The sequence below is a fragment of the Salvelinus fontinalis genome, chromosome 2 (assembly GCF_029448725.1).
Source record: "Salvelinus fontinalis isolate EN_2023a chromosome 2, ASM2944872v1, whole genome shotgun sequence".
Classification (NCBI taxonomy): Eukaryota; Metazoa; Chordata; class Actinopteri; order Salmoniformes; family Salmonidae; genus Salvelinus; species Salvelinus fontinalis.
Genome location: NC_074666.1, coordinates 55793398 through 55815620, shown reverse-complemented (window position 1 = coordinate 55815620; position 22223 = coordinate 55793398). Strand labels below are relative to the sequence as shown.

General features: G+C 44.2%; 1 protein-coding gene across 4 annotated transcripts; it reads left to right on the top strand.

The window, feature by feature from the left end:
- Positions 1–329: 329 nt before the first annotated feature.
- LOC129821409 (transcription elongation regulator 1-like) lies at positions 330–20104 on the top strand. 4 transcript variants are annotated; one of them, XM_055879063.1, is made up of 21 exons: positions 330–412; positions 1104–1326; positions 1494–1646; positions 2078–2339; positions 4519–4752; positions 7301–7363; positions 9479–9673; positions 9910–10016; positions 10168–10256; positions 10352–10515; positions 14241–14316; positions 15309–15447; positions 16558–16647; positions 16877–16995; positions 17140–17290; positions 17510–17674; positions 17926–18108; positions 18370–18549; positions 18762–18845; positions 18965–19065; positions 19402–20104. In XM_055879063.1, exons 1-21 carry the CDS (start codon positions 366–368, stop codon positions 19601–19603), a joined length of 3027 nt encoding a protein of 1008 aa, XP_055735038.1. In that variant the 5' UTR covers positions 330–365; the 3' UTR covers positions 19604–20104. The 4 variants fall into 4 exon arrangements, with proteins under 4 accessions (XP_055735038.1, XP_055735032.1, XP_055735028.1 ...); XM_055879057.1 differs by having other exon boundaries at positions 4504–4752; positions 10171–10256; XM_055879053.1 differs by having other exon boundaries at positions 4504–4752.
- The last annotated feature ends 2119 nt before the right edge of the window (positions 20105–22223 follow it).

The following is a 22223-nucleotide window of genomic DNA, read 5'->3' as shown; positions in this document are numbered from 1 at the left end:
ACAACTATAGGAAATACTTTACCCACAATATTGATAATATATTACATGAATACATATACTGTTTATACATATTTCATGCAACGTCTTTTCTCAAATGTAAATTAGGTTATGGTACAGTTGCCTGTTTTGCCATATGTTATGAAATTGTTACGTATCAATAGTTTGGAAAATCCTAACTGAACAAAACACATCACAGTGGCTAGACGCAGAGCCCTGTGCCCAGACGATGTTGACTATTTTGGCATCCAATCAGATGTTATTAACGACTGACCCCCCCTACTATGATTGACAGGCCATTTGGCCAATGCTGTGTACAAGTTTGTGTCAAGAGGTGTTTCCAGGAAGAATCGTTTGATTTCCCTGTAATGGCGGACCACGGAGACGGTGAAAGTATTGGGTTTAACGACAACAGGTGAGTCGATAGCGAATAAACCCAAGTGATCGATATTTGTGATAAATAATGTTTTCTGCGGTTGTTAACTTGACATTATTGTGAAACTGAACTCCCAACGATGTGTTACATGCGCTCGCGAGTGCATTCGTTGCTGCCGCTGACTGTTCAATGTGGCCACGCTAGTTAGTTGCTAACATTAGCCTCGTAACGTTAACTAGCTAGACAACCTGACTCAACGTATATTTTGATAAAATATGATACTATTCGTCGAGTTAAGCAAAGCAGTTTCAACATAAACTACTTAATAACTAGTTAGACACGGACGATTGTTTCTGAAATGGTCCGTTAGCGTTAGCTGGGCGTGCAGACTGCGCGTCGATTTGAATGGCATAACATTAGCCAACGTTAGTTAGCCTAGAGTAGCTAACTAGTCAGCATACACATTCACTAGTTACTGTTCATTGGCCTGCGGTTTACCAGTTTAACAAGTGAAACTGTCAAATTTAGCGACAGTCACTGCGTCGTTTGATGCCATCAAGCGATGAATAGCTAGCTTGACCGCGCAATGTACGTAATAGGCTAGCTAATATTTTGAGACGCTAGTCTGTTGCTGCAAACAATAACCTGAACATGGGTAGGAAAGCTAGCGAGTAAAATGTTGTTGATTTTGATTTGGTTCATGAGCCAGGTCCATTTGGTTTGTTTCTAGGATGACGCAGCAGACGTTGCGTTTCCGCGGCCCTGCTCCTCCTCCAACCCCAGTGATGCGTGGTCCACCCCCACTTCTCAGACCCCCACCTCCCCCTTTCGGTATGATGAGAGGGCCTCCACCAAGGGGGCCACCATTCGGGCGTCCACCATTTGACCCCAGCATGCCACCCATCCCCCCACCAGGAGGCATGCCCCCGCCTCTCGGACCCCCTCACCTACAGGTACACCTGCCAGTGATGCAAGAATATTTTTTAAATTTAGACCATCTATTCTAAAGTATGACTGCTGCACTTTTGGTCTGTCAGAGCTTGGAATGCATTGAGAGCCAGAACATCAGACTGCATAGTTAGTATAAAAGGCTTGTAATTTGAATGTTTTTGTTTTTCAGAGACCTCCTTTCATGCCCCCTCCGATGGGCAGCATGCCCCCACCCCCAGGAATGCTATTCCCCCCTGGAATGCCCCCAGTTCCAGGAGCAGGAGCCCCTACTCTTCCCCTTGCTGAGGAGATCTGGGTGGAGAACAAGACACCGGAGGGAAAAGTAAAGAATGGCCTTTTACATTGGGCTGTTACATAGTTATGTAATATTTCAACCTACCGGAATTAATATTTTCCTGTGTTTCCCTCATAAATTATAGATGGGTTGGTTGTTTAGCAACACAACTGACGCATGCACAACTATGGGGTAAAACAGACAGGGTTGGCTTAGATTGTTGACATGTAAACTATATTTCTTCAATGTTTATTGAAAACAAATACATTTGAATTTCTCTCAAATATATTGTGACAGTTGTTGATTAGCTTGTGAATTTTAGCCATATTCGTGTAGATGTGACATCAGTCAAAACACCTTCAAACACCTCCATTGTTACTAGCGGTCTGGCCATCCCAGAATCAAAACGACTTCTGCCCCATTGAAGCGTGCACATTGTTTTTGTGACGTTGTAAACCAACCCGTCTATCTCCCCCTAGGCGTACTACTACAATGCCAGGACTCGAGAGTCAGCCTGGAGCAAACCTGAGGGGGTGAAGGTGATCCAGCAGTCAGAGCTCAACCCTGTTATGGTGACCCCGGCGGGGATGGGAGCCTCCTCCAGTAGCATCACATCAGTCAGCACTGCAGCTGCTATACCCTCCCCAGTGTCCACACAGGCCCCCTCCCCATCCAGCACCATGACCACCAGCCCAGACTCCAACACCACCACCACCACCTCTGTGTCCCAGACCATTGCTAGTGAGTACATACAGTGCCTTGCAAAAGTATTCATCCACCTTGGTGTTTTTCATACTTATTTTGCATTACAACCTTTAATTTAAATAGATTTTCATTTGGATGTCATGTAATGGACATACACAAAATAGTCCAAACTGGTGAAGTGAAATGAAAAAAATTACTTGTTTAAAAAAAAAAATAACGGAAAAGTGGTGCATGCATATGTATTTACCCCCTTTGCTATGAAGCCCCTAAATAGAACTGGTGCAACCAATTACCTTCAGAAGTTGTGTAATTAATTAAATAAAGTCCACCTATGTGCAATCTAAGTGTCACATGATTTCAGTATATATAGACATGTTCTGAAAGGCCCCAGCGTCTGCAGCACCACAAAGACCAAGGAGCTCTCCAAACGGGTCAGGGACATTTACATTTTAGTCATTTAGCAGACGCTCTTATCCAGAGCGACTTACAGTAGAGTGCATACATTTTATTACATTTTTACATATTACATTTTACATACTGAGACAAGGATAACCCTACCGGCCAAACCCTCCCTAACCCGGACGACGCTAAGCCAATTGTGCGTCGCCCCATGGACCTCCCGGTTGCGGCCGGCTGCGACAGAGCCTGGGCGCGAACCCAGCCCAGCCTGGGCGCGAACCCAGCCCAGCCTGGGCGCGAACCCAGCCCAGCCTGGGCGCGAACCCAGCCCAGCCTGGGCGCGAACCCAGCCCAGCCTGGGCGCGAACCCAGCCCAGCCTGGGCGCGAACCCAGAGACTCTGGTGGCGCAGCTACTGCGATGCAGTGCCCTAGACCACTGCGCCACCCGGGAGGGACAAAGTTGTGGAGAAGTACAGATCATGGACGGTTTATAAAAAAACATATCATAAACTTTGAACATCCTACGGAGCACCATTTAAATCCATTATTAAAAATGGAAAGATTATGGCACCACAACAAACCTGCCAAGAGAGGGCTGCCCACCAAAACTCACAGACCAGGCAAGGAGGGAATTAATCAGAGAGGCAACAAAGAGACCAAAGATAACCCTGAAGGAACTCCAATCTCCGCTGTGGAGCTTTGCAGAATATGTACATAGGACCACTTTAAGCCGTACACTCCAGAGCTGGGCTTTACAGAAGAGTGGTCAGAAAAAAGCCATTGCTGAAAGAAAAAAATAAGCAAACACTTTGGTGTTTGCCAAAAGGCATGTGGGAGACTCCCCAAACATATGGAAGAAGGTACTCTGGTCAGATGAGACTAAAATTGAGCTTTTTGGCCATCAAGGAAAACGCTATGTCTGGCGCAAACCCAACACCTCACCACCCCGAGAATACAATCCCCACAGTGAAGCATGGTGGTGGCAGCATCATGCTGTGGGGATATTTTTCATCGGCAGGGACTGGGAAACTGGTCAGAATTGAAGGAATGATAGTTGGCGCTAAATACAAGGATATTCTTGAGGGGAACCTGTTTCAATCCTCCAGAGATTTGAGACTGGGTCAGAGGTTCACCTTCCAGCAGAACAATGACCCTAAGCATACTGCTAAAGCTACACTCGAGTGGTTTTTAAGGGGAAATATTTAAATGTCTTGGAATGGCCTAGGCAAAGCCCAGACCTCAATCCAATTGAGAATCTGTTGTATGACTTAAAGATTGCTGTACACCATCGGAACCCATCCTTTTTTGGGCAAAAATCCCAGTGGCTAGATGTGCCAAGCTTATAGAGACATACCCCAAGAGACTTGCAGCTGTAATTGCTGCAGAAGGTGGCTCTACAAAGTATTGACTTTGGGGGGTGAATAGTAATGCACGCTCAAGTTCATTTTTTTGGTGATGTTTGTTTCACACACACACACATTTTGCATCTTCAAAGTTGTAGGCATGTTGTGAAAAATCTAATGATACAAACCCCCCAAAAAATCAATTTAAATTCCAGGTTGTAAGGCAACAAAATAGAAAAATGCCAAGGGGGTGAATACTTTCGCACGCCACTGTAAAAGGGAGAGGGACATCTGGGTCCCATCAAAGTTTTTGGCATGTCTGACCTTTTTGTATGGTGAGAAATCCTGATTTGGTGCAGTTCACAAAGTTGGTAATGGGTTGTTTTCTGCTTGTTTATGGTTGGTTGTATTATATGACCAGACTCTGTGTTGCAACTGTCTGCTGGTCTTTGTCCAGCTTCTGCTGCTACAGATCTGCAGCCTGTGGCCTCCGTCCCCTCCAGTGTTGCGGTGACCATCAGTGTAGCCACCGTGCCAGCCTCAGTGACACCAGTCCAGACCATGTCCCTGCTGCCCCAGAGTCTCCCGACTGGCCTGCCCCACCACGCCATGTCCCAGCCTCACACGGCCACTATCCCAGGCTTCCCCCCAGGGGTCATGCATCCCTTCAGAGTGCCTCTACCAGGCATGCACATCCCACTGCCCGGTAAGACATAAGTTCCCTCGTCCCAAACGCTCTCCTCTCTACCCCTTTTTAACAGTACTGTCTCTCCACCCTTTTCCGTACTCTGTCATGTGTCATCTCTTCATTTGTTTGTCATAATGTTAGGTCTCTTATTTTCATCTTTTGTATAAGCAATAGGTTAAACAATTATTGTAGGGTGGTCCTGGTCAAGGCTGGAGTAAATAATTGGGCAAATCAATTCAAGTTGTTTCTACTTAGTTTTTTATGATTCTTAAAACTTTTCCACTGGCACTTAAAATTAGGGCCAAATTCGAGCTGGTTCGAATGGAATTCTCAAATTCAAGCTGGGTCGAGGGAAATCCAGGCCAGTGCAGCCCAGTTTCACAACTGGTGCCAGCTCGATTAGAATTCTGGCTGGTAATTCTGTTAATATGCAACCACCAAGCTGATCACTGCTGGCTGCTGATACATTTAGCTAGCTTGTCTGGGCTCATTGCTCTTAGCTAGCACATTGACTACTGCTTGTGTGACATTACTTGAATTTCCACCATAGCTGGATCCTTCATTCATTTTTGCACTACACAAACTTTTGAACAGTCAGCCCTCAAATGCTAGCTACCTAACGTTAGCCAGTAAATCAGTTGAAACAAGCTAGCTAACGTGCGCTAGCAGCAAATTTTGCTGGTCGGGTCGTTTTGAAAGCTAGCAAGCTACATCATATCAAACATGTCGTCTGGTTTGCTTGGTTAGTTAGCTAGCAAGCAAATAGTCAATGCCATGATAAGCAATGTAGGATTTAAGATAGGACGCCTGTTATGCTAGCAACGACACTAACCGTTTATCTAGCTAACTGACGTCAGTCTGGTACTGACAGAAATATGTGGTAACGTTAGTTACGGCATGGTGAGGGTGAATAAAATTTTCAACATCTTGCTAGTTAGCAATATTGGCAAAGCCAGTTGCAGTCACATTGGCTACCTAACAACATGACATTTCTAATTTCTGGAGGCAGTGGAAATGCAATTTCAGCTAGCCCAACAAAGCCAGCCCAACCTGGGTTGACTTCAAAGTGCCAATGAAAATAGTTTTATTACACAATATTTCACATTCAACTCTTAGCATTTTACACTGAATAAAAATACGAACGCAACACGTAGTGTTGGTCCCATGTTTCATGAGCTGAAATAAAAGATCCCAGAAATGAAGCTGATTTTAAACAGCATGATCATTACACAGGTGCCATGTGTGCTGGGTACAATTAAAGGCCACTAAAATGTGCAGTTTTGTCACATAACACAATACCATAGATATCTCAAGTTGTGGGAGCGAGCAACTGTCATGCTGACTGCAGGAATGTCCATCCGGCGCTGTAGCCAGATAATTGAATGTTAATTTCTCTACTAGAAGCCATCTCCAATGTTTTAGAGAATTTGGCAGTGCCTCACAACCGCAGACCACGTATGTGTATGGTGTCGTGTGGGCGAGCGGTTTGCTTATGTCAACGTTGTGATTGGAGTGCCCCATGGTGGCGGTGGGGTTATGGTATGGGCAGGCATAAGCTACGGACAACAAACACAATTGCATTTTATCAATGGCAATTTGAATGCATGGAGATACCGGGACAAGATCCTGAGGCCCATTGTCGTGCCATTCATACGCAGCCATCACCTCATGTTTCAACATGATAACGCACAGCCCCATGTCGCAAGGATGTGTACACAATTCCTGAAAGCTGATACTGTCCCAGTTTTTCCTTGGCCTGCATACTCACAAGATATTTCACCAATTTAACATGTTTGGGATGCTCTGGTTTGACGTGTATGTCAGCGTGTTCCGGTTCTCTCCAATATCCAGCATCTTTGCGCAGCCATTGAAGAGTGGGACAAGCATTCCACAGTCAACAGCCTGATGAAGTCTGTGATGGAGATGTGTCGAGCTACATGAGGCATATGGTGGTCACACCAGATACTGACTGGTTTTGTGATCCTTTTTTCATTTTTTTTTTAAAGGTATCTATGACCAACCGAAGCATATCTGTATTCAGTTATGTGAAATCCAAAGATTAGGGCAAAGTGAATTTATTTCAATTGACTGATTTCCTTATATGAACTGTAATTCAGTAAAATCTTTTAAATTGTTGCAGGTCGCTTTTTTTCGTTCAGTTTTTTTCTTGCACTAATTATTGCAGAAACAAGTCGCTTTCAGTCCTGTAAATGTCAGCATTGCCAAAGGCGTCTAAAGAAAGCAAATTCGAAGGCATTTGACATACTGCCTTATAAGGAAAGGGGGTGTTAATTTTAGATGACTTCCTCTACTTTTCTTAAATTAATTTAAATACATTTTTAACAAAAAAAAATTGTTCGGTACTCTCTCCCTTTTATATGACCAAATTATTCATCCATATCGTTGTTGCCAGGAAAATAATACTAATGTGGTTTTATCAAAGTAATATTATAGTTGTGGGCCTAGTTTTGTATATGTATTGTGTCAGTAGCTGTCTGCCTTGCCCTGGCAGCTGCCACCTCTTCTCCTGTGTCCCAACAACATGCTTGCTTGTCCGTTCTTGCAGGTGTAGCAATGATGCAGATAGTAGGTGCTCCCTATATAAAGACAGTCTCCCCCAACAATAACGGTAATTCTTTCAAACGTCTCCAGTCAGTATTTTGTTAGATGGCATGTTAGTGGTGTGTTGTGAGAATTATGCTTATTATGTTTTGCCACTTAGGCACCGCTGAACCATGTGAAGTATTGCTGTCTTATCTTTTTCCTTTATATTTCCTCAACATTAGCGAGTTAGACATTTTAGGACATTCTTTCTTGTTTAAACTATACAGTTCTGTTGCTCCCCCCCCCCCCCCCCCCGAGGAGATTACGAACAGAGACATCCCTGCCCTTGTAATTATGATAAACAACCAATTTATATTTGGTGTCAGTGTGAAGTCTTGTTGGACGTAAACGCATTGTAGACTTGCATCAGTAATGTCACTGTTATACTGTTGGTTTTAGCTAGGCTAAACATTTTCAAGAGCGGAGTGGTCATTTATTTTGTAGACAGTGACAAAGGAGTATTGGACCTTGTTTCGACAGGCAGCACCCTTATTTTCCATTCAGTAGAGGATATTCACATTAATATTGTATGGTCATTTGATAATCATGTACTTCTTGTGGCATGCCTTTGTGTGTTTTTGTTAACATCTCAGTGGCTCAGTTTAGATGTTACTGTGTGACTAACCAGGGAAGGCCAATTTATTTCCAGTGTGGAGAATTAGGTCAAACATTTACAACTAAGACCTTTCTATATTTCAGGTGAATTCTTATATTATATACACAATCGGTCAAATGTTTTAGAACACCTACTTATTCAATGGTTTTTCTTTATTTTTACTATTTTCTACGTTGTAGAATAATGGTGAAAAACATCAACTATGAAATATCACTTATGGAATCATGTAGTAACCAAAAAAATGTTAATCAAATATTTGTTTATATATTTTTTTATTGAGATTCTTCAAATAGCCACCCTTTGCCTTGATGACCGCTTTGCACACTCTTGGCTTTCTCTCAACTAGCTTCACCTGGAATACTTTTCCAACAGTCTTGAAGTAGTTTCCACTTATGCTGAGCACTTGTTGGCTGTTAAATAAATGAATCACGGTGTCACTAGCAAAGCACCCCACACAATAACACCACCGACTCCATGCTTTACGGTGAGAACCACACATGCGAAGGTCATCTGTTCACCCACACCGCGTCTCAGAGGTTGGAACCAAAAATCTCCAATTTGGACTCCAGACCAAAGGACAGATTTATACCGGTCTAATGTCCATTGCTTGTGTTTCTTGGCCCAAACAAGTCTCTTCTTCTTATTGGTGTCCTTTAGTGGTTTCTTTGCAGCAATTTGACCATGCAGGCCTGGTTCCATACAGTCTCCTCTGAACAGTTCATGTGCCTTACTTGAACTCTGAAACCTTTATTTGGGCTGCAATTTCTGAGGCTGGCAACTTTATTGAACTTTTCCTCTGCAGCAGAGTCTTCTGGGTCTTCCATTCCTGTGGCGGTCCTCATGAGAGCCAGTTTCATCATAGCACTTGATGGTTTTTGCGACTGCACTTGATATTATCCGGATTGACTGACCTTAATGTACTGTCATTTCTCTTTGCTTATTTGAGCTGTTATTGCCGTAATTTGGACTTGATCTTTACCAAATAGGGCTATCTTCTGTATACCCCCCTACCCTTTCACAACACAACTGATTGGCTCAAATGCATTAATTTGTGGATTTTTTCCCCTTAGCTTTTAACAAGGCACACCTGTTAATTGAAATACATTCCATGTGAGTACCTCATGAAGCTGGTTGAGAGCCTGCCAACTGTGTGCAAAGCAGTCAAGGCAAAGGGTGGCTATTTGAAGAATCTCAAATATATATATATATATATATATTTGTTTGCTTACTACATGATTCTATGATGTGTTATTTCATAGTTTTGATGTCTTCACTATTATTTTACAATGTAAAAAATTAAGTGAAACCCTTGAATGAGAAGATGTTCTAAAACTTTTGACTGGTAGTGTACATCCTTAATATATTTTAAGATTAAGAGGCACAAGCAAAGATGTCTTCGTCTTTTCTACTACCCATCCCATGCTGTATGTTTGGTGTTGATTAGATGTGCAGTAGATTGGGGTTAGGAGTTTATCAGAGCTGAATGTCTTAAGAAGTAGTCTGTATGTATTTCACCTTCTACAGGTATGCTGCCCGGCATGGCCCCTCCCCTTGTTCCCATGATGCACCACCCCCAGTTGGCCCTGGCGGCGCCCGCCTTGGCAGGCCTCCAACTCCCAGAGTGGTCCGAGTACAAAACGGCCGATGGGAAAACCTACTACTACAACAACCGCACACTAGAGTCCACCTGGGACAAGCCCCAAGAACTACGGGAGAAAGGTTGGTCTATTTAAAGCTTGGGTCTCTACAACCAGCTAGCAGTCTTCCTGGACTGGTTAGTTAAATATTGATGATGGCGCCGACGGAGATGGCAGCATCGCGACTTGCTCTTGGGGAACTTCGCACAAGCATTTCGCTACACCCGCAATAACATCTGCTAATCACGTGTATGGGACCAATAAAATTTGATATTTAACTGTTGCATGACTAATGTGTGTGAGTTTCTCCTCCTGTAGAGAGAGAGGCAGAGAAGGCCAAGGAGAGGCAGCAGGCCCTCGAGGAGGAGGCCATGGAGATGGAGGCCGAGGAGCCCAAAATAGAACCCCCTAATGAGATGAAAGAGGTAAGAGGAGAGCTGGCGCGGTCTACTAGTCAGAAAGTTGGCATCAAACAATCAACAGCCCATTTTATATCCACAGCATTAAATGTTATAATTTAATAGGGTGGATCATTTGAAGAATACTCTTTTAATGGTTGTATTCCTTTTCATTGAGGAGGTTAAGGAGGAAGAGATGACTGAAGAGGAGAAAACAGCACAGAAAGCCAAGCCAGTGGCCACTAACCCTATCCCTGGCACTCCCTGGTATGTACCCACTGATGGTGATGGAGCCATGTGCTGTTGTATGAGGCTGAACTTTCATCACTCTCCTGCCCATGTGCCCTGTTGAACATGTGTAGGTGTATTGTGTGGACCGGTGACGAGCGTGTTTTCTACTACAATCCCACCACGCGTCTCTCCATGTGGGACCGGCCAGATGAGCTGGTGGGGCGGGCCGACGTTGACAAGAATATCCAGGAACCACCTCACAAAAGAGGCCTGGAGGACGCCACCAAGAAGCTGGGTACGAACACACACACCCAAAAAATTGTTTTATTTTAGGAGTAGGTGGGATTCAAATTTATATTCAAGTGTATATAAAGTTTACCCAATAGCTTTTTAAAAACTTTTTTTTTAACAAATTTTGCCACCTTTATGTAATCTATTTTATGAGCTGAACGGCACGGTTAGGAGGAGAAGTTTAATTTCCAAAAGTTCCAAGCGTTCAAGAACATTCGTTTTTGAGACGGGGTTTCACCAAAGTTGTGTTCATTAGTTAAAGAGGGGTCTGAAATTGACACCCTTGATAAAGATGAGCAGAAATGAATGGTGGAAAATAAATAATTCATATACTGAGCTAAATTGTATGTTCCAAAAAATGAAATAATTTTATGCTAATACAATTGCACAGAGAAAGAGATTTTGTTTAACAAATAAAATAATATATAGATCAAAATTGACACCCCTGTTTTCAATCACTTTCAATACGTCACCTTGCGATGATAACGAGACTGAGGCTTTTTCTAAAATGTTTTATGAGTTAGAGAACACATTGGGAGGGATCTTTGCCCCTTCACCCATACAGAATCCTTCCAGATCCTTGATATCCTTTGTCTGTGCTTATGGAGTGCCCTGTTCAATTCAAACCACAGGTTTCAATCTGTTTGAAGTCCGGAGACTGATAGCCATTGCGAAATGTTGATTTTTGTGGCCAATTAACCATTCCTTTGTGAAGATTCACTTGTGGCCAAGTTTCAGCCTCGTAGTGGACGCAACCAGACTTCCCCCTCAAATGTCCTGGATAAAGTTATATCAGGGTCCAGACACTGCTTTTGCGATATCACTTGTTTTTGAGAAACTTAAACCACCCAGCGAGTCACTTCCTCGTTTTCAAATAAGGCTGTAACGTAACAAAATGTGGGAAAAGTCAAGGAGTTTGAATACTTTCTGAAGGCACTGTGTGTGTGTGTAATATGTAATCTACATGGAACGGTCGTTAAGACACTAACAGCTTACAGATGGTAGGCAATAAAGGTCACAGTTCTGAAAACTTAGGACACTAAAGAGGCCTTTCTACCGACTCTGAAAAACACCAAAGAAAGATGCCCAGGGTCCCTGCTCATCTGCATGAACGTGCCGTAGGCATGCTGCAAGGAGGCATGAGGACTGCAGATGTGGCCTGGGCAATGAATTGCAATGTCCGTACCTTGAGACGCCTAAGACAGTGCTACAGGGAGACAGGATGGACAGCTGATCCCCTCGCAGCGGCAGACCTCGTGTAAAAACACCTGCACAGGATCGGTACATCCGAACATCACACCCGCGTAACAGGTACAGCATGGCAACAACTGCCCGAGTTACACCAGGAACACACAATCCCTCCATCAGTGCTCGGACTGTCCGCAACAGGCTGAGAGAGGCTGGACTGAGGGCTTGTAAGCCTGTTGTAAGGTAGGTCCTCACCAGACATCACCGGCAACAACGTCGCCTATGGGCACAAACCCACCGTCGCTGGACCAGACAGGACTGGCAAAAAGTGCTCTTCACTGACGAGTCGTGGTTTTGTCTCATATGGGGTGATGGTCGGATTCACATTTATCGTCGAAGGAATGAGCGTTACACTGAGGCCTGTACTCTGGAGCGGGATCGATTTGGAGGTGGATGGTCCGTCAAGGTCTGGTGTGGCGTGTCATAGCATCATCGGACTGAGCTTGTTGTCATTGCAGGCAATGTCAACGCATTGTATTACAGGGAAGACATCCTCCTTCCTCATGTGGTACCCTTCCTGCAGGCTCCTCCTGACATGACCCTCCAGCATGACAATGCCACCAGCCATACTGCTCGTTCTGTGTGATTTCCTGCAAGACAGGAATGTCAGTGTTCTGCTATGGTCAGCGAAGAGCCCGGATCTCAATCCCATTGAGCACGTCTGGGACCTGTTGGATCGGCGGGTGAGGGCTAGGGCCATTCCCCCCCATAAATGTCCGGGAACTTGCAGGTGCCTTGGTGGATGAGTGGGGTAACATCTCACAGCAAGATCTGGTGCAGTCCATGAGGGGGATGCACTGCAGTACTTAGTCAGCTGGTGGCCACACCAGAGACTGACTGTTACTTTTGATTTTGACCCCCCCCCCTTTGTTCATGGACACTATTCAATTTCTTTTAGTCACATGTCTGTGGAACCTCTTCAGTTTATGTCTGTTGAGTCTTAAGTTCAAGCAAATATTTACATGTTAAGTTTGCTGAAAATTAACACAGTTCACAGTGTGAGGACGTTTCTTTTTTTGCTGAGTTTGTGCCTGTGTGACACAGGGAATAAATACACAGTGAATAACGAGTAAAAAATAACATGGCTAAATGCAGGGAGTACCAGTACCGAGTCGATGTGCAGGGGTACGAGGTAATTGAAGCAACTATGTACTACATATACAGTGGCTTGCGAAGTATTCGCGCCCCCCCCCCCTTCTCTGCATTTTTCCTATTTTGTTGCCTTGCAACCTGGAATTGAAACAGATTTTTTGGGGGTGGGTTTGTATCAATTTGATTCACAGAACATGCTTACCACTTTGAAGATGCTAAAAAAATTTTTTTGTAAAAGTCAAAAATCACAAAAATGAACTTGAGCTTGCATAACTATTCACCCCTTAATGTCAATACTTTGTAGAGCCACCTTTTGCAGCAATTACAGCTGCAAGTCTCTTGGGGCATCTCTCTATACGCTTGACACATCTAGCCACTGGAAATTTTGCCCATTCAAGGCAAAACTGCTCCAGCTCCTGGAAGTTGGATGGGTTCTGCTGGTGTACAGCAATTTTTAAGTCATACTATCAGATTCTCAATTGGAATGAAGTCTGGGCTTTGACTAGGCCATTCCAAGACATTTAAACGTTTTCCCTTAAACCACTCGTGTGTTGCTTTAGCAGTATGCATAGGGTCATTGTCCTGCTGGAAGGTCGACCTCCGTCCCAGTCTCAAATCTCTGGAAGACTGAAACAGGTTTCCCTCAATCTCCCTGGATTTAGCGCCATCCATCATTCCTTTAATTCTGACCAGTTTCCCAGTCCCTGCCGACATTTTTAATAATGGATATAAGGGTGCTCCATGGCCTGTTTGGAAAGCTCCTTGGTCTTTGTGGTGCTCCTTGCTTAGTGGTGTTGCAGACTCTGAGGCCTTTCAGAACGTGTGTGCGCCACACGGAAATCCACAAAGAAATGGTTCATTGTCCTAAACAATCTAAATTCATCTGTCTCTGGAAACCCATTGAAAACTTGTGGTTTGAATTGAAGAGGGCAGTCCATAAGCGCAGATCAAGGATGTGGAAAGATTCTGTATGGAAGAATGGTCTAAGATACTTTCAAATGTGTTCTCCCACTCATAAAACATTTTAGAAAAAGGCTCAGTACCGGTTTCCTTGCAAGGTGAGGTATTGAAAACAGGGGGTCAAAATTTTACCCTACCTTTTTGTGAGGAGAAAGGTAATACTTTTTAAACAAAATCATTTTCTGAGCAATTGTATTAGTATAAAATGTTTTAGCATTCAATATAGCTCAGTATTTGAATTTATTTTATACTGTAATTTGTCCATTTTTTATCAAAAAATGACTGACAATAGCCCTAGCTATTCTCTTGACAATGAGTCATTCCCCAAGATTCCTTCATCTTCACAGCTCTACTCTCATTATGCCTCTGTAGGTTTTCATGAGGATTTATAATGTTACACAGCTGTCTTATCAATTATCGCTCCCTCAGGAATCAGCAAAGAGGAGCTGGAGGCGGCAGCAGAGGAAGCTCTGGAGGATGAGCCTGTGAAGGCCAAGAAGAGGAAGTAAGTCCACAGTCCACCTCTCCATCCAAGGGCCCAACACAGGGGCCAATAGCAGCATGAGGAGGAGTCATTCTTCCTCTTGTCTCAACAGATAGAACAGCATGTACAAAGTCAAATAAACCTATAATGTACTCTGGCTAAAAATCTAAATTGTTAGTTAAAGGTTGTTGTTTTTTTGTTTTTTTTGGTCATCAAACCCTAAATTGGTTCTTTTCCTGTGGGGGTGGAGGGACTGACTATTTTGGTGGGAAAGTAGTCTTTGACCCAGCTTGCACTGACTTAGTAAAGCCTGATTTATGTCTTCACTGGGTCTGTTAAAGTGGTGAATCGATGGTCACTGTCCAGGTTACCCAATCAGTCACTGTTTCCCATCAGTGCCCTCCAAGCCTGCCTCTCCCTGCTACCCCAAACACTGGTCCAGTTGCACACGAGACTATTGTTCAGGGAAAAGGCCTGTAGAACACATGATGCCAACATGGGCCTCCAAGGTAACCACCTTGCTTCTAAAACTACTGCTTTAGGAACCCCAATGAAACAGCAAATTAAGACCATTCACCTCACTGCCCTGTCCTGCCCTAGCTTTATGTGATTGTGGAACATGGACTCCAAGTTCATGACAATGAATATCAGTGGTCATGTATTTGACAAATCCTCCCCCTCCCAACCTATAAGACCTACTCAAAGCCTACCGTAGATAATTTGGAGTTCACTCTTTTGTTAGACATGGCCAATGATTGAACAGTCAAGTATAGTGCACCTCCACTATTTCTTCAAGTCATACCACCTGGATAGAGCTAACAAAGCAGAACATGTCATTTCCCTATTTAAAGAACTTAAGTTGCACCCCAGTCCAGCCTCGTAAACTCCCCATCTATCATCAAATGTATTTATAAAGCCCTTTTTTTTTTATATATATCAGCAGATGTCAAAGTGCTTCTAGCTCTCCCCTGCCCCTGTGTGCCTGGTCCCTGACGTGTTCCCTCTGCTTGCAGGAAGGAGGAAGTGATGAAAGAGGCGGACTCTGAGAAAGAGGCAGCCATGGAGGCGGAGCTGAAGGCGGCCCGAGAGCGGGCCATCGTGCCCCTGGAGAACCGCATGACGCAGTTCAGGGACATGCTGCTGAAGAGAGGGGTAAAACACTTCAATCCAACGCAATACTGTAACCAGCTCTGTAATGTTAGACACATTAATCTGAATGGAAGCCCACCAAGGTACACTCTTCAGTTAATTCTCCCTTTCCTTGTCTTTGGTGCACTGCTTTATTCCTGTTTCTCCCTCCTGCCTCTATCCATGTCTTCTCTCTTATGCTCAGTTGAATGACGAATACTTTTCTGCCTATGTTTTGCTTTTTGTAATACGAAAAAAAAGAAATACAAAATGTTAGGTTAAAAAATGTTATACAACTGTAAATGGTCTGATCTTTTGAATTGTAATGATAGGCTAAGGATTTAACATTTCACTATTTTATGCAGGGAAGACATTCTTTCATAAATATCTATTTCTTGTACATATCGGTGACAGTTTCATATTTACATTTTTTCGAAAATGACTCATCCCATATGCTGTATAGGAGTTTCTAACTATAGCTTTTGTTCCTAGAATTCAGTTCTTGGGTTTGTCCAATACCGTCCATATGTCTACAGGCCTACACTGCCTATGACAGTCGTAATGTTCCTTGTTTACAAACTGGCCGCAGAGTAGATAATAGCCTGTTTTTTGTTATTTTAGTCTCATCTCTAATCTGGGTTCCGCTTGTCTTCACCTTCTGTTTATGTATTACATGAAATGTGTCAACTTTTCTGTCCTATTTGACTAAACCGAGGTGTTCAACTTCTGTTCTGCTCCAACAGAAGCTTATTGTAACTGACGCATCCAAAGCAGCAATAAAATAAAATCTAAAATTGTATTGTAAACTGTATTGAACTACCCTGGCAGGGGATTTATTTGGCCTGGTCTGCCTGGCCTCTGGAGCCTTTTCCATGGGCACCACCAGGCGTGATGCAGACCTTTTTTATTGCCTTCCTCTGCTCTTATTATATTGCTCCTTTGTGTGTCAGTAGTTTGAGGAGTAAAACGTGACTTATTCCGACCCTTTTGAGATTTGAATGGGGGACGACCAAAGGATCATTTCTTTTTCCTCGAAAGCAACTAAGTTGACTGAGTGAACTTGTTATGTGGATGTTGTTGAAGCCCACCTTGATTGGCCGCGTCTCATGCCCTCTCTTAACCCCGTGCCCGCAGGTCTCGGCATTCTCTACCTGGGAGAAAGAGCTGCACAAGATAGTTTTTGACCCGCGCTATCTGCTGCTCAACCCCAAAGAGAGAAAGCAGGTATTGCATACTTACAGAATGAATCTATACATGAATCAATTTATTTCTAAAAGTATAAAAACATGTTTTCTTTTGCCATATTCTGTGCTATGGTAAAATGAGCTATGTTTCACTTTCGGGGGAAGGTCAGAGCCCTGATATCAGGTAATGAATATCCTTAAGGGTTACCTGCCACAAATGTCTTTATTTTCGCTAACTATTGTTCCATGTGTCTGCTGGTCTTGGACAGGTGTTTGACCAGTATGTGAAGACCCGGGCTGAGGAGGAGAGGAAGGAGAAGAAGAATAAACTGATGCAGTCTAAGGACGAGTTCAGGAAGATGATGGAGGATGCTAAGCTCACCGCCAGGTCAGACCTCACTTCAAACACCCATCAGTTCAAACATTGTCTTGGTATACCAGGCAGTTGCACTCATTTAGGAATTTAGTGTCAAGTGTACATTTTGCGCTGTCATTGTTTTCTTGGCCAACTAAGAGTCTTTGTTTGTTTCAGGACAACGTTCAGTGAGTTTGCCTCCAAGCACGCCAAGGACCAACGGTTCAAGGCCATCGATAAGATGAAGGACCGGGAGGCCATCTTCATTGAGTTCATGACCTCTCTCAAGAAGAAAGAGAAGGAGGACTCCAAGAACAGAGGAGAGAAGGTGAGCACTGGAAAAAACCCATGGCCCACTGAATACAGACGCCTGAGGAAATGATATGTTGGGACAAGTACCTTGCTGCCTGGATTCTGTGCTTAGGGGAACCTGGAAGAAATACCTAAATTGTTAATTGACAACACTTAAGTTGTTGGTAAATGTCTACCTGACCAAGTGTGTGTGTGTTCCTCTTATAAGCCTGGTCTGCCCTCGTGTCTGTCCCAGGTGAAGCAGGACTTCTTTGAACTTCTTGGGGACCACCACTTGGATGGAGGGCAGCGCTGGAGCAAGGTGAAGGACAAGCTGGAGGGAGACCCCCGCTACAAGGCTGTGGAGAGCTCCAACACCAGAGAGGAACTCTACAAGCAGTATGTGGACAAGCAGGCCAAGGTGGGAGGAATAGCCATGGCACCTCGCTCAGAGGCTGCCTGCAGCCCTCATTCATACACTGACTGCAGCTCTTCTGGCATCTAACCCAGCCCATAGGCACAAACCACTATTCAGTGGCGTGCGGTTAGGCGCTGTTTGGCCACTTGACTGGTGTCATCTGTCATGCTGCCTGTGATGATTGCAGGCCTCTGTGTGTATACTATGATGCTGCCAGTGTGTGTGTGTGAGACGGTTTCTCTCTCTGCTGCCAGCACATGGACTCTGATAAGGAGAAGGAGATGGAGCGCGCCGCCAGGATAGAGGCCAGTCTGAGGGAGAGGGAGCGCGAGGTGCAGAAGGCCCGCTCTGAGCAGACCAAGGAGATCGACAGGGAACGGGAGCAGCACAAGAGGGAGGAGGCCATTCAGCACTTCAGAGCCCTCATGTCTGATATGGTGAGCTCTCCCTGTCTCACGCACGCGCACACACCTGAAGTTAGTTCACTGAATAAGAAAAAGAGGACTACAATTGCTAGGTTAACTTGGGTGAACCAAAGAAATTGGCCCTGTTTGATATGACCACTGAATAGTCTGAACACGAAAGTCCTTTATTATTTTGACTGCATTAATGCACAGACTCGTGCAGTGATTTATGTGGACAAAGAACTACTTGCCAGATCGTAATCCTGGGGGGGGGGGTGTGTGTTGTGTGATCAGGTGAGGTCGTCTGACGCGTCGTGGTCAGACACCCGGCGTAACCTGCGTAAGGACCACCGCTGGGAGTCCGCCTCTCTGCTGGAGAGGGACGACAAGGAGAAACTGTTCAACGAACACGTGGAGACGCTCTCCAAGAAGAAGAAGGAGAACTTCAGACAGCTACTGGACGAGACCGTCATGGTGAGGGGCACCGCTTTGGCTAGTGTGACACTCCATTCCAGGGCATATGCACACTGGCATGGCCGCATGAAATGGGAACCCACTGCAGTCCGTCTGCATGAACGTGCTGTTGACATAAAGGTGGCGGACATGCATGTCATTCAGATATGGTGTGTAATCCTGGGGCATGACTTGATAGTAAGTGCTGTTATTGATTTGTTGTTCACCCAAAGATCACACTGACCACCACATGGAAGGAGGTGAAGAAGATCATCAAAGAGGACCCTCGCTGTATCAAGTTCTCCAGTAGTGACCGTGTAAGACCACTGCTTTTCTCTTTACCTTAATGTGTGCTACTGGTTACGTCAGCCTCCCATGTACTGGGTAAACACCAGGCAAAAACGCTGAGGGGATTTTTGTGTGCTTTGTTTCTCAGAAGAAACAGAGGGAGTTTGAAGACTACATCAAAGACAAGTACATCACAGCCAAAGCTGACTTCCGAACGCTTCTGAAAGAGACCAAGTTCATCACGTACAGGTGGGTGATTGAACACATGGGCTGGCTTGACATCTTTACACTGCCACCTGAGGGAATAAGGTTTCAGTTGAAGTGTATCATAAGTTGGTTTAACTTTTAATGGCATTTTATACTTCTAATTAAGAATGGAGTCTCCAAGAATTGCTCGGTTTGATATTGGGTCAGCAGGAGGCGCTGTTGTTTCAACTGCACTGCCTCTTAACCCCTTCCTATACTGTTGGAATTGTGGCTGCGTCGTATTGTGGCCACAAGATATCGCCAAGATCCACTCTAGTCTTGTGTCTCCCAACACGTTATTTTTCCACTGACTGCTTCCACCCATGTCGTCGTCCTCAGGTCGAGGAAGTTGCTCCAGGAGTCTGACCAGCACCTGAAGGACGTAGAGAAGGTTCTGCAGAACGACAAGCGCTACCTGGTGCTGGACTGTGTCCCGGAGGAGAGGAGTAAACTAATCATGTTCTACATCGAGGACCTGGACCGCCGGGGTCCCCCTCCTCCCCCCACTGCCTCTGAGCCCACGCGCCGCTCCACTAAGTGACCACGGAGGATGCTCGAGAGCCAGAGCATGAACCCACCTGTCCCAGTGCAGTATTTAAAACTGTAACGTCGTAATGACTCATGGTAAACCCGGAACATCCATCCCCTGTATTTATTAAATGCAGTTCTGGGCTGTCGTGGCTCTCCCCTCCTGCCTACAGGGCCTGATGATGATGATGATGATATGCCACTTCCCTGTGTCCCTTAACATCTGACCTTTGGCTAAGGTGAAAGGTCAAAGGGATAGGCATAGTAATACATCTGTGGTTTTCAATCTGCTGCAGTTGCAGAAACCTACAACATGTACGACAATGTAAATGATCAGTTTAGCTGTTTCTGTGACTCAAGGCATTGCAGGTCTTGGTAATAACTGTTAGAGGGTGTCATTTTCATGTACCATCTCGCAGTACAGTTTAAATGCTTCTCAAAGCGGTTTAATTTTGATAGGTTGCTGTTTCTGTAAATGTTTTACTGGATTAAAGGCAACCTTTCTTTTTGAAAACCTTGTCCTATGATCTGTCAGTTTTTAATGGTTTTGTTACCAAACAATTTAGAGTAATCTATGTAGGTATCAAATGCCCTGTTTATACCTGGAGCTAACATGTCCTGATCTTGTCCACATTCTGATTGTGCCCACACAGAGGAGACATTTAAAATAATCGAACAACGCAAGGTTAATGATGATTTTTGAGCAATTTTTACTTAGAATGACAGTCTACCCCGGCCAAACCCGGACGACTCTGGGCGAATTGTGGGACGCCCAATCACGGCCAGATGTGATACAGCCCGGGTGCTCTCATGAAGGTTGTAACGATGAAATTAGCCTTAAAATGCTTTTGGGGAAACTGGGCCCAGGTCCTCCTGACCACCTTCGGAGGTAGTCGTAATGTATCTAGATATCTTAAACCATTTAAATCCTCCCCCATCATTGACTCGGCATGTGTCTTAACAAAGTAAAAATGTGCTTTCTGCTGAAATATACCCTTTTTGAGAAAGAGGATTGGCAAGATTGGGTTCCTTTCCCAGTGCCTAGTCCACAGCACCAGTCTTGTTTTGACACATAAAGCTGTTAGGTTAATTGACAAAATGTGGTTGGAAAACAAGTCACTGGGATTTGAACTGGCAACCTTGTGGGTCAAAAACTGTTTACCTCCCTAAAATGACTTTTTTTGACTCACCTGTTACTCCGCCCACTGATTTTATCGAACCAATCAATTCATCCACAACTACCTCCAGTGGAGGAGGATAAGTCCGTTATTTTGATTGTCTACACCAGGTATTCCCACAATGCCATTGTGAGGTACGCCAAATAAAATGTGATTCAAATTTTTTTAAATTCTTCACATTTTCATACAGTCCATTTATATTTTCCAACGAGACTATACATTTGGGTGAGGGTTTTTTTCTCGCCTGAGTAGCCTCTTTTCTCTGCCAAAAATAAAATGAAACTATTATAAACTTTGAAAAATAAGCCACAGGAGTTTTTGGAACGAGAATTAAGACATGTATAACAGCAATGAATACTATTAATAAGAAGGGGCTAGAAGCGTCTTATATGGTGAGTTACTGAGTGGCTAGGACAGACAAGCCCCATACTATTGTGGAGGAGTTAATTCTTCCTGCTGCCGTGGACAATGCTGGGACAAAAGGCCAAAAATACTTAACAAACAATGCCTTCATCAAACATCACTTTCACGGAGCATCAGTGACAAGGTAGATGTTTTGAAACAATTACTGCTTCGCATACAAGCCAGTGAATTCTATGCGAGTCAACAGACGTGGCGGGCCTGCCACATGTCCATGGGGGGTCAATTAAGGAAGACATCCTCTTCTGCAAACCATTGGAAACCAGGACAACAGGAGAGTATCATTTTAAAGTCCTCGACAGCTTTGTGACATCAAATGGGCTTTGGTGGTCAAGATGTGTTGGTATCTGTACTGATGGCTCAAAAGCCATGACAGGGAGACATAGTGGAGTGGTAACGGGCGTGCAAGCAGTTGCTCCCGGCACCACTTGGGTACACTGCAGCATCCACCGAGAGGTTCTTGCTGCCAAAGGAATGCTTGACCGCTTGAAAGTTGTTTTGGACACTACAGTGAAAATGGTTAACTTAAAGCAAAGCCCCTGAACTCTCGTGTATTTTCTGCACTATGCAATGATATGGGCAGCGACCATGTAACGCTTTTACAACATACGCTGGTTATCAATGGCTTAGTTGACACGTTTTGAATTGAGAGACGAGCTTAAAGTTTTCACTGACTATAATTCTGGGTGATGTTTTTCTCGCCTGAATGATCTGAATCTAGGATTACAGGGCCTCTCCACAACTATATTCAATGTGCGGGACAAAATTGAGGCTATGATTAAGAAGTTGGAGCTCTTTGTCTACATTAACAAGGACAACACACAGGTCTTTCCATCATTGTATGATTTTTTGTGTGCAAATGAACTCAAGTTTACAGACAATGTTTAAATGTGATATAGCGAAACACATGAGTGAGTTGGGTGCGCAATTACGCAGGTACTTTTCCCGAAACGGATGACAAACTGGATTCATTATCCCTTTCATGCCCTGCCTCCAGTCCACTTAACATATCTGAACAAGAGCGTCATCGAAATT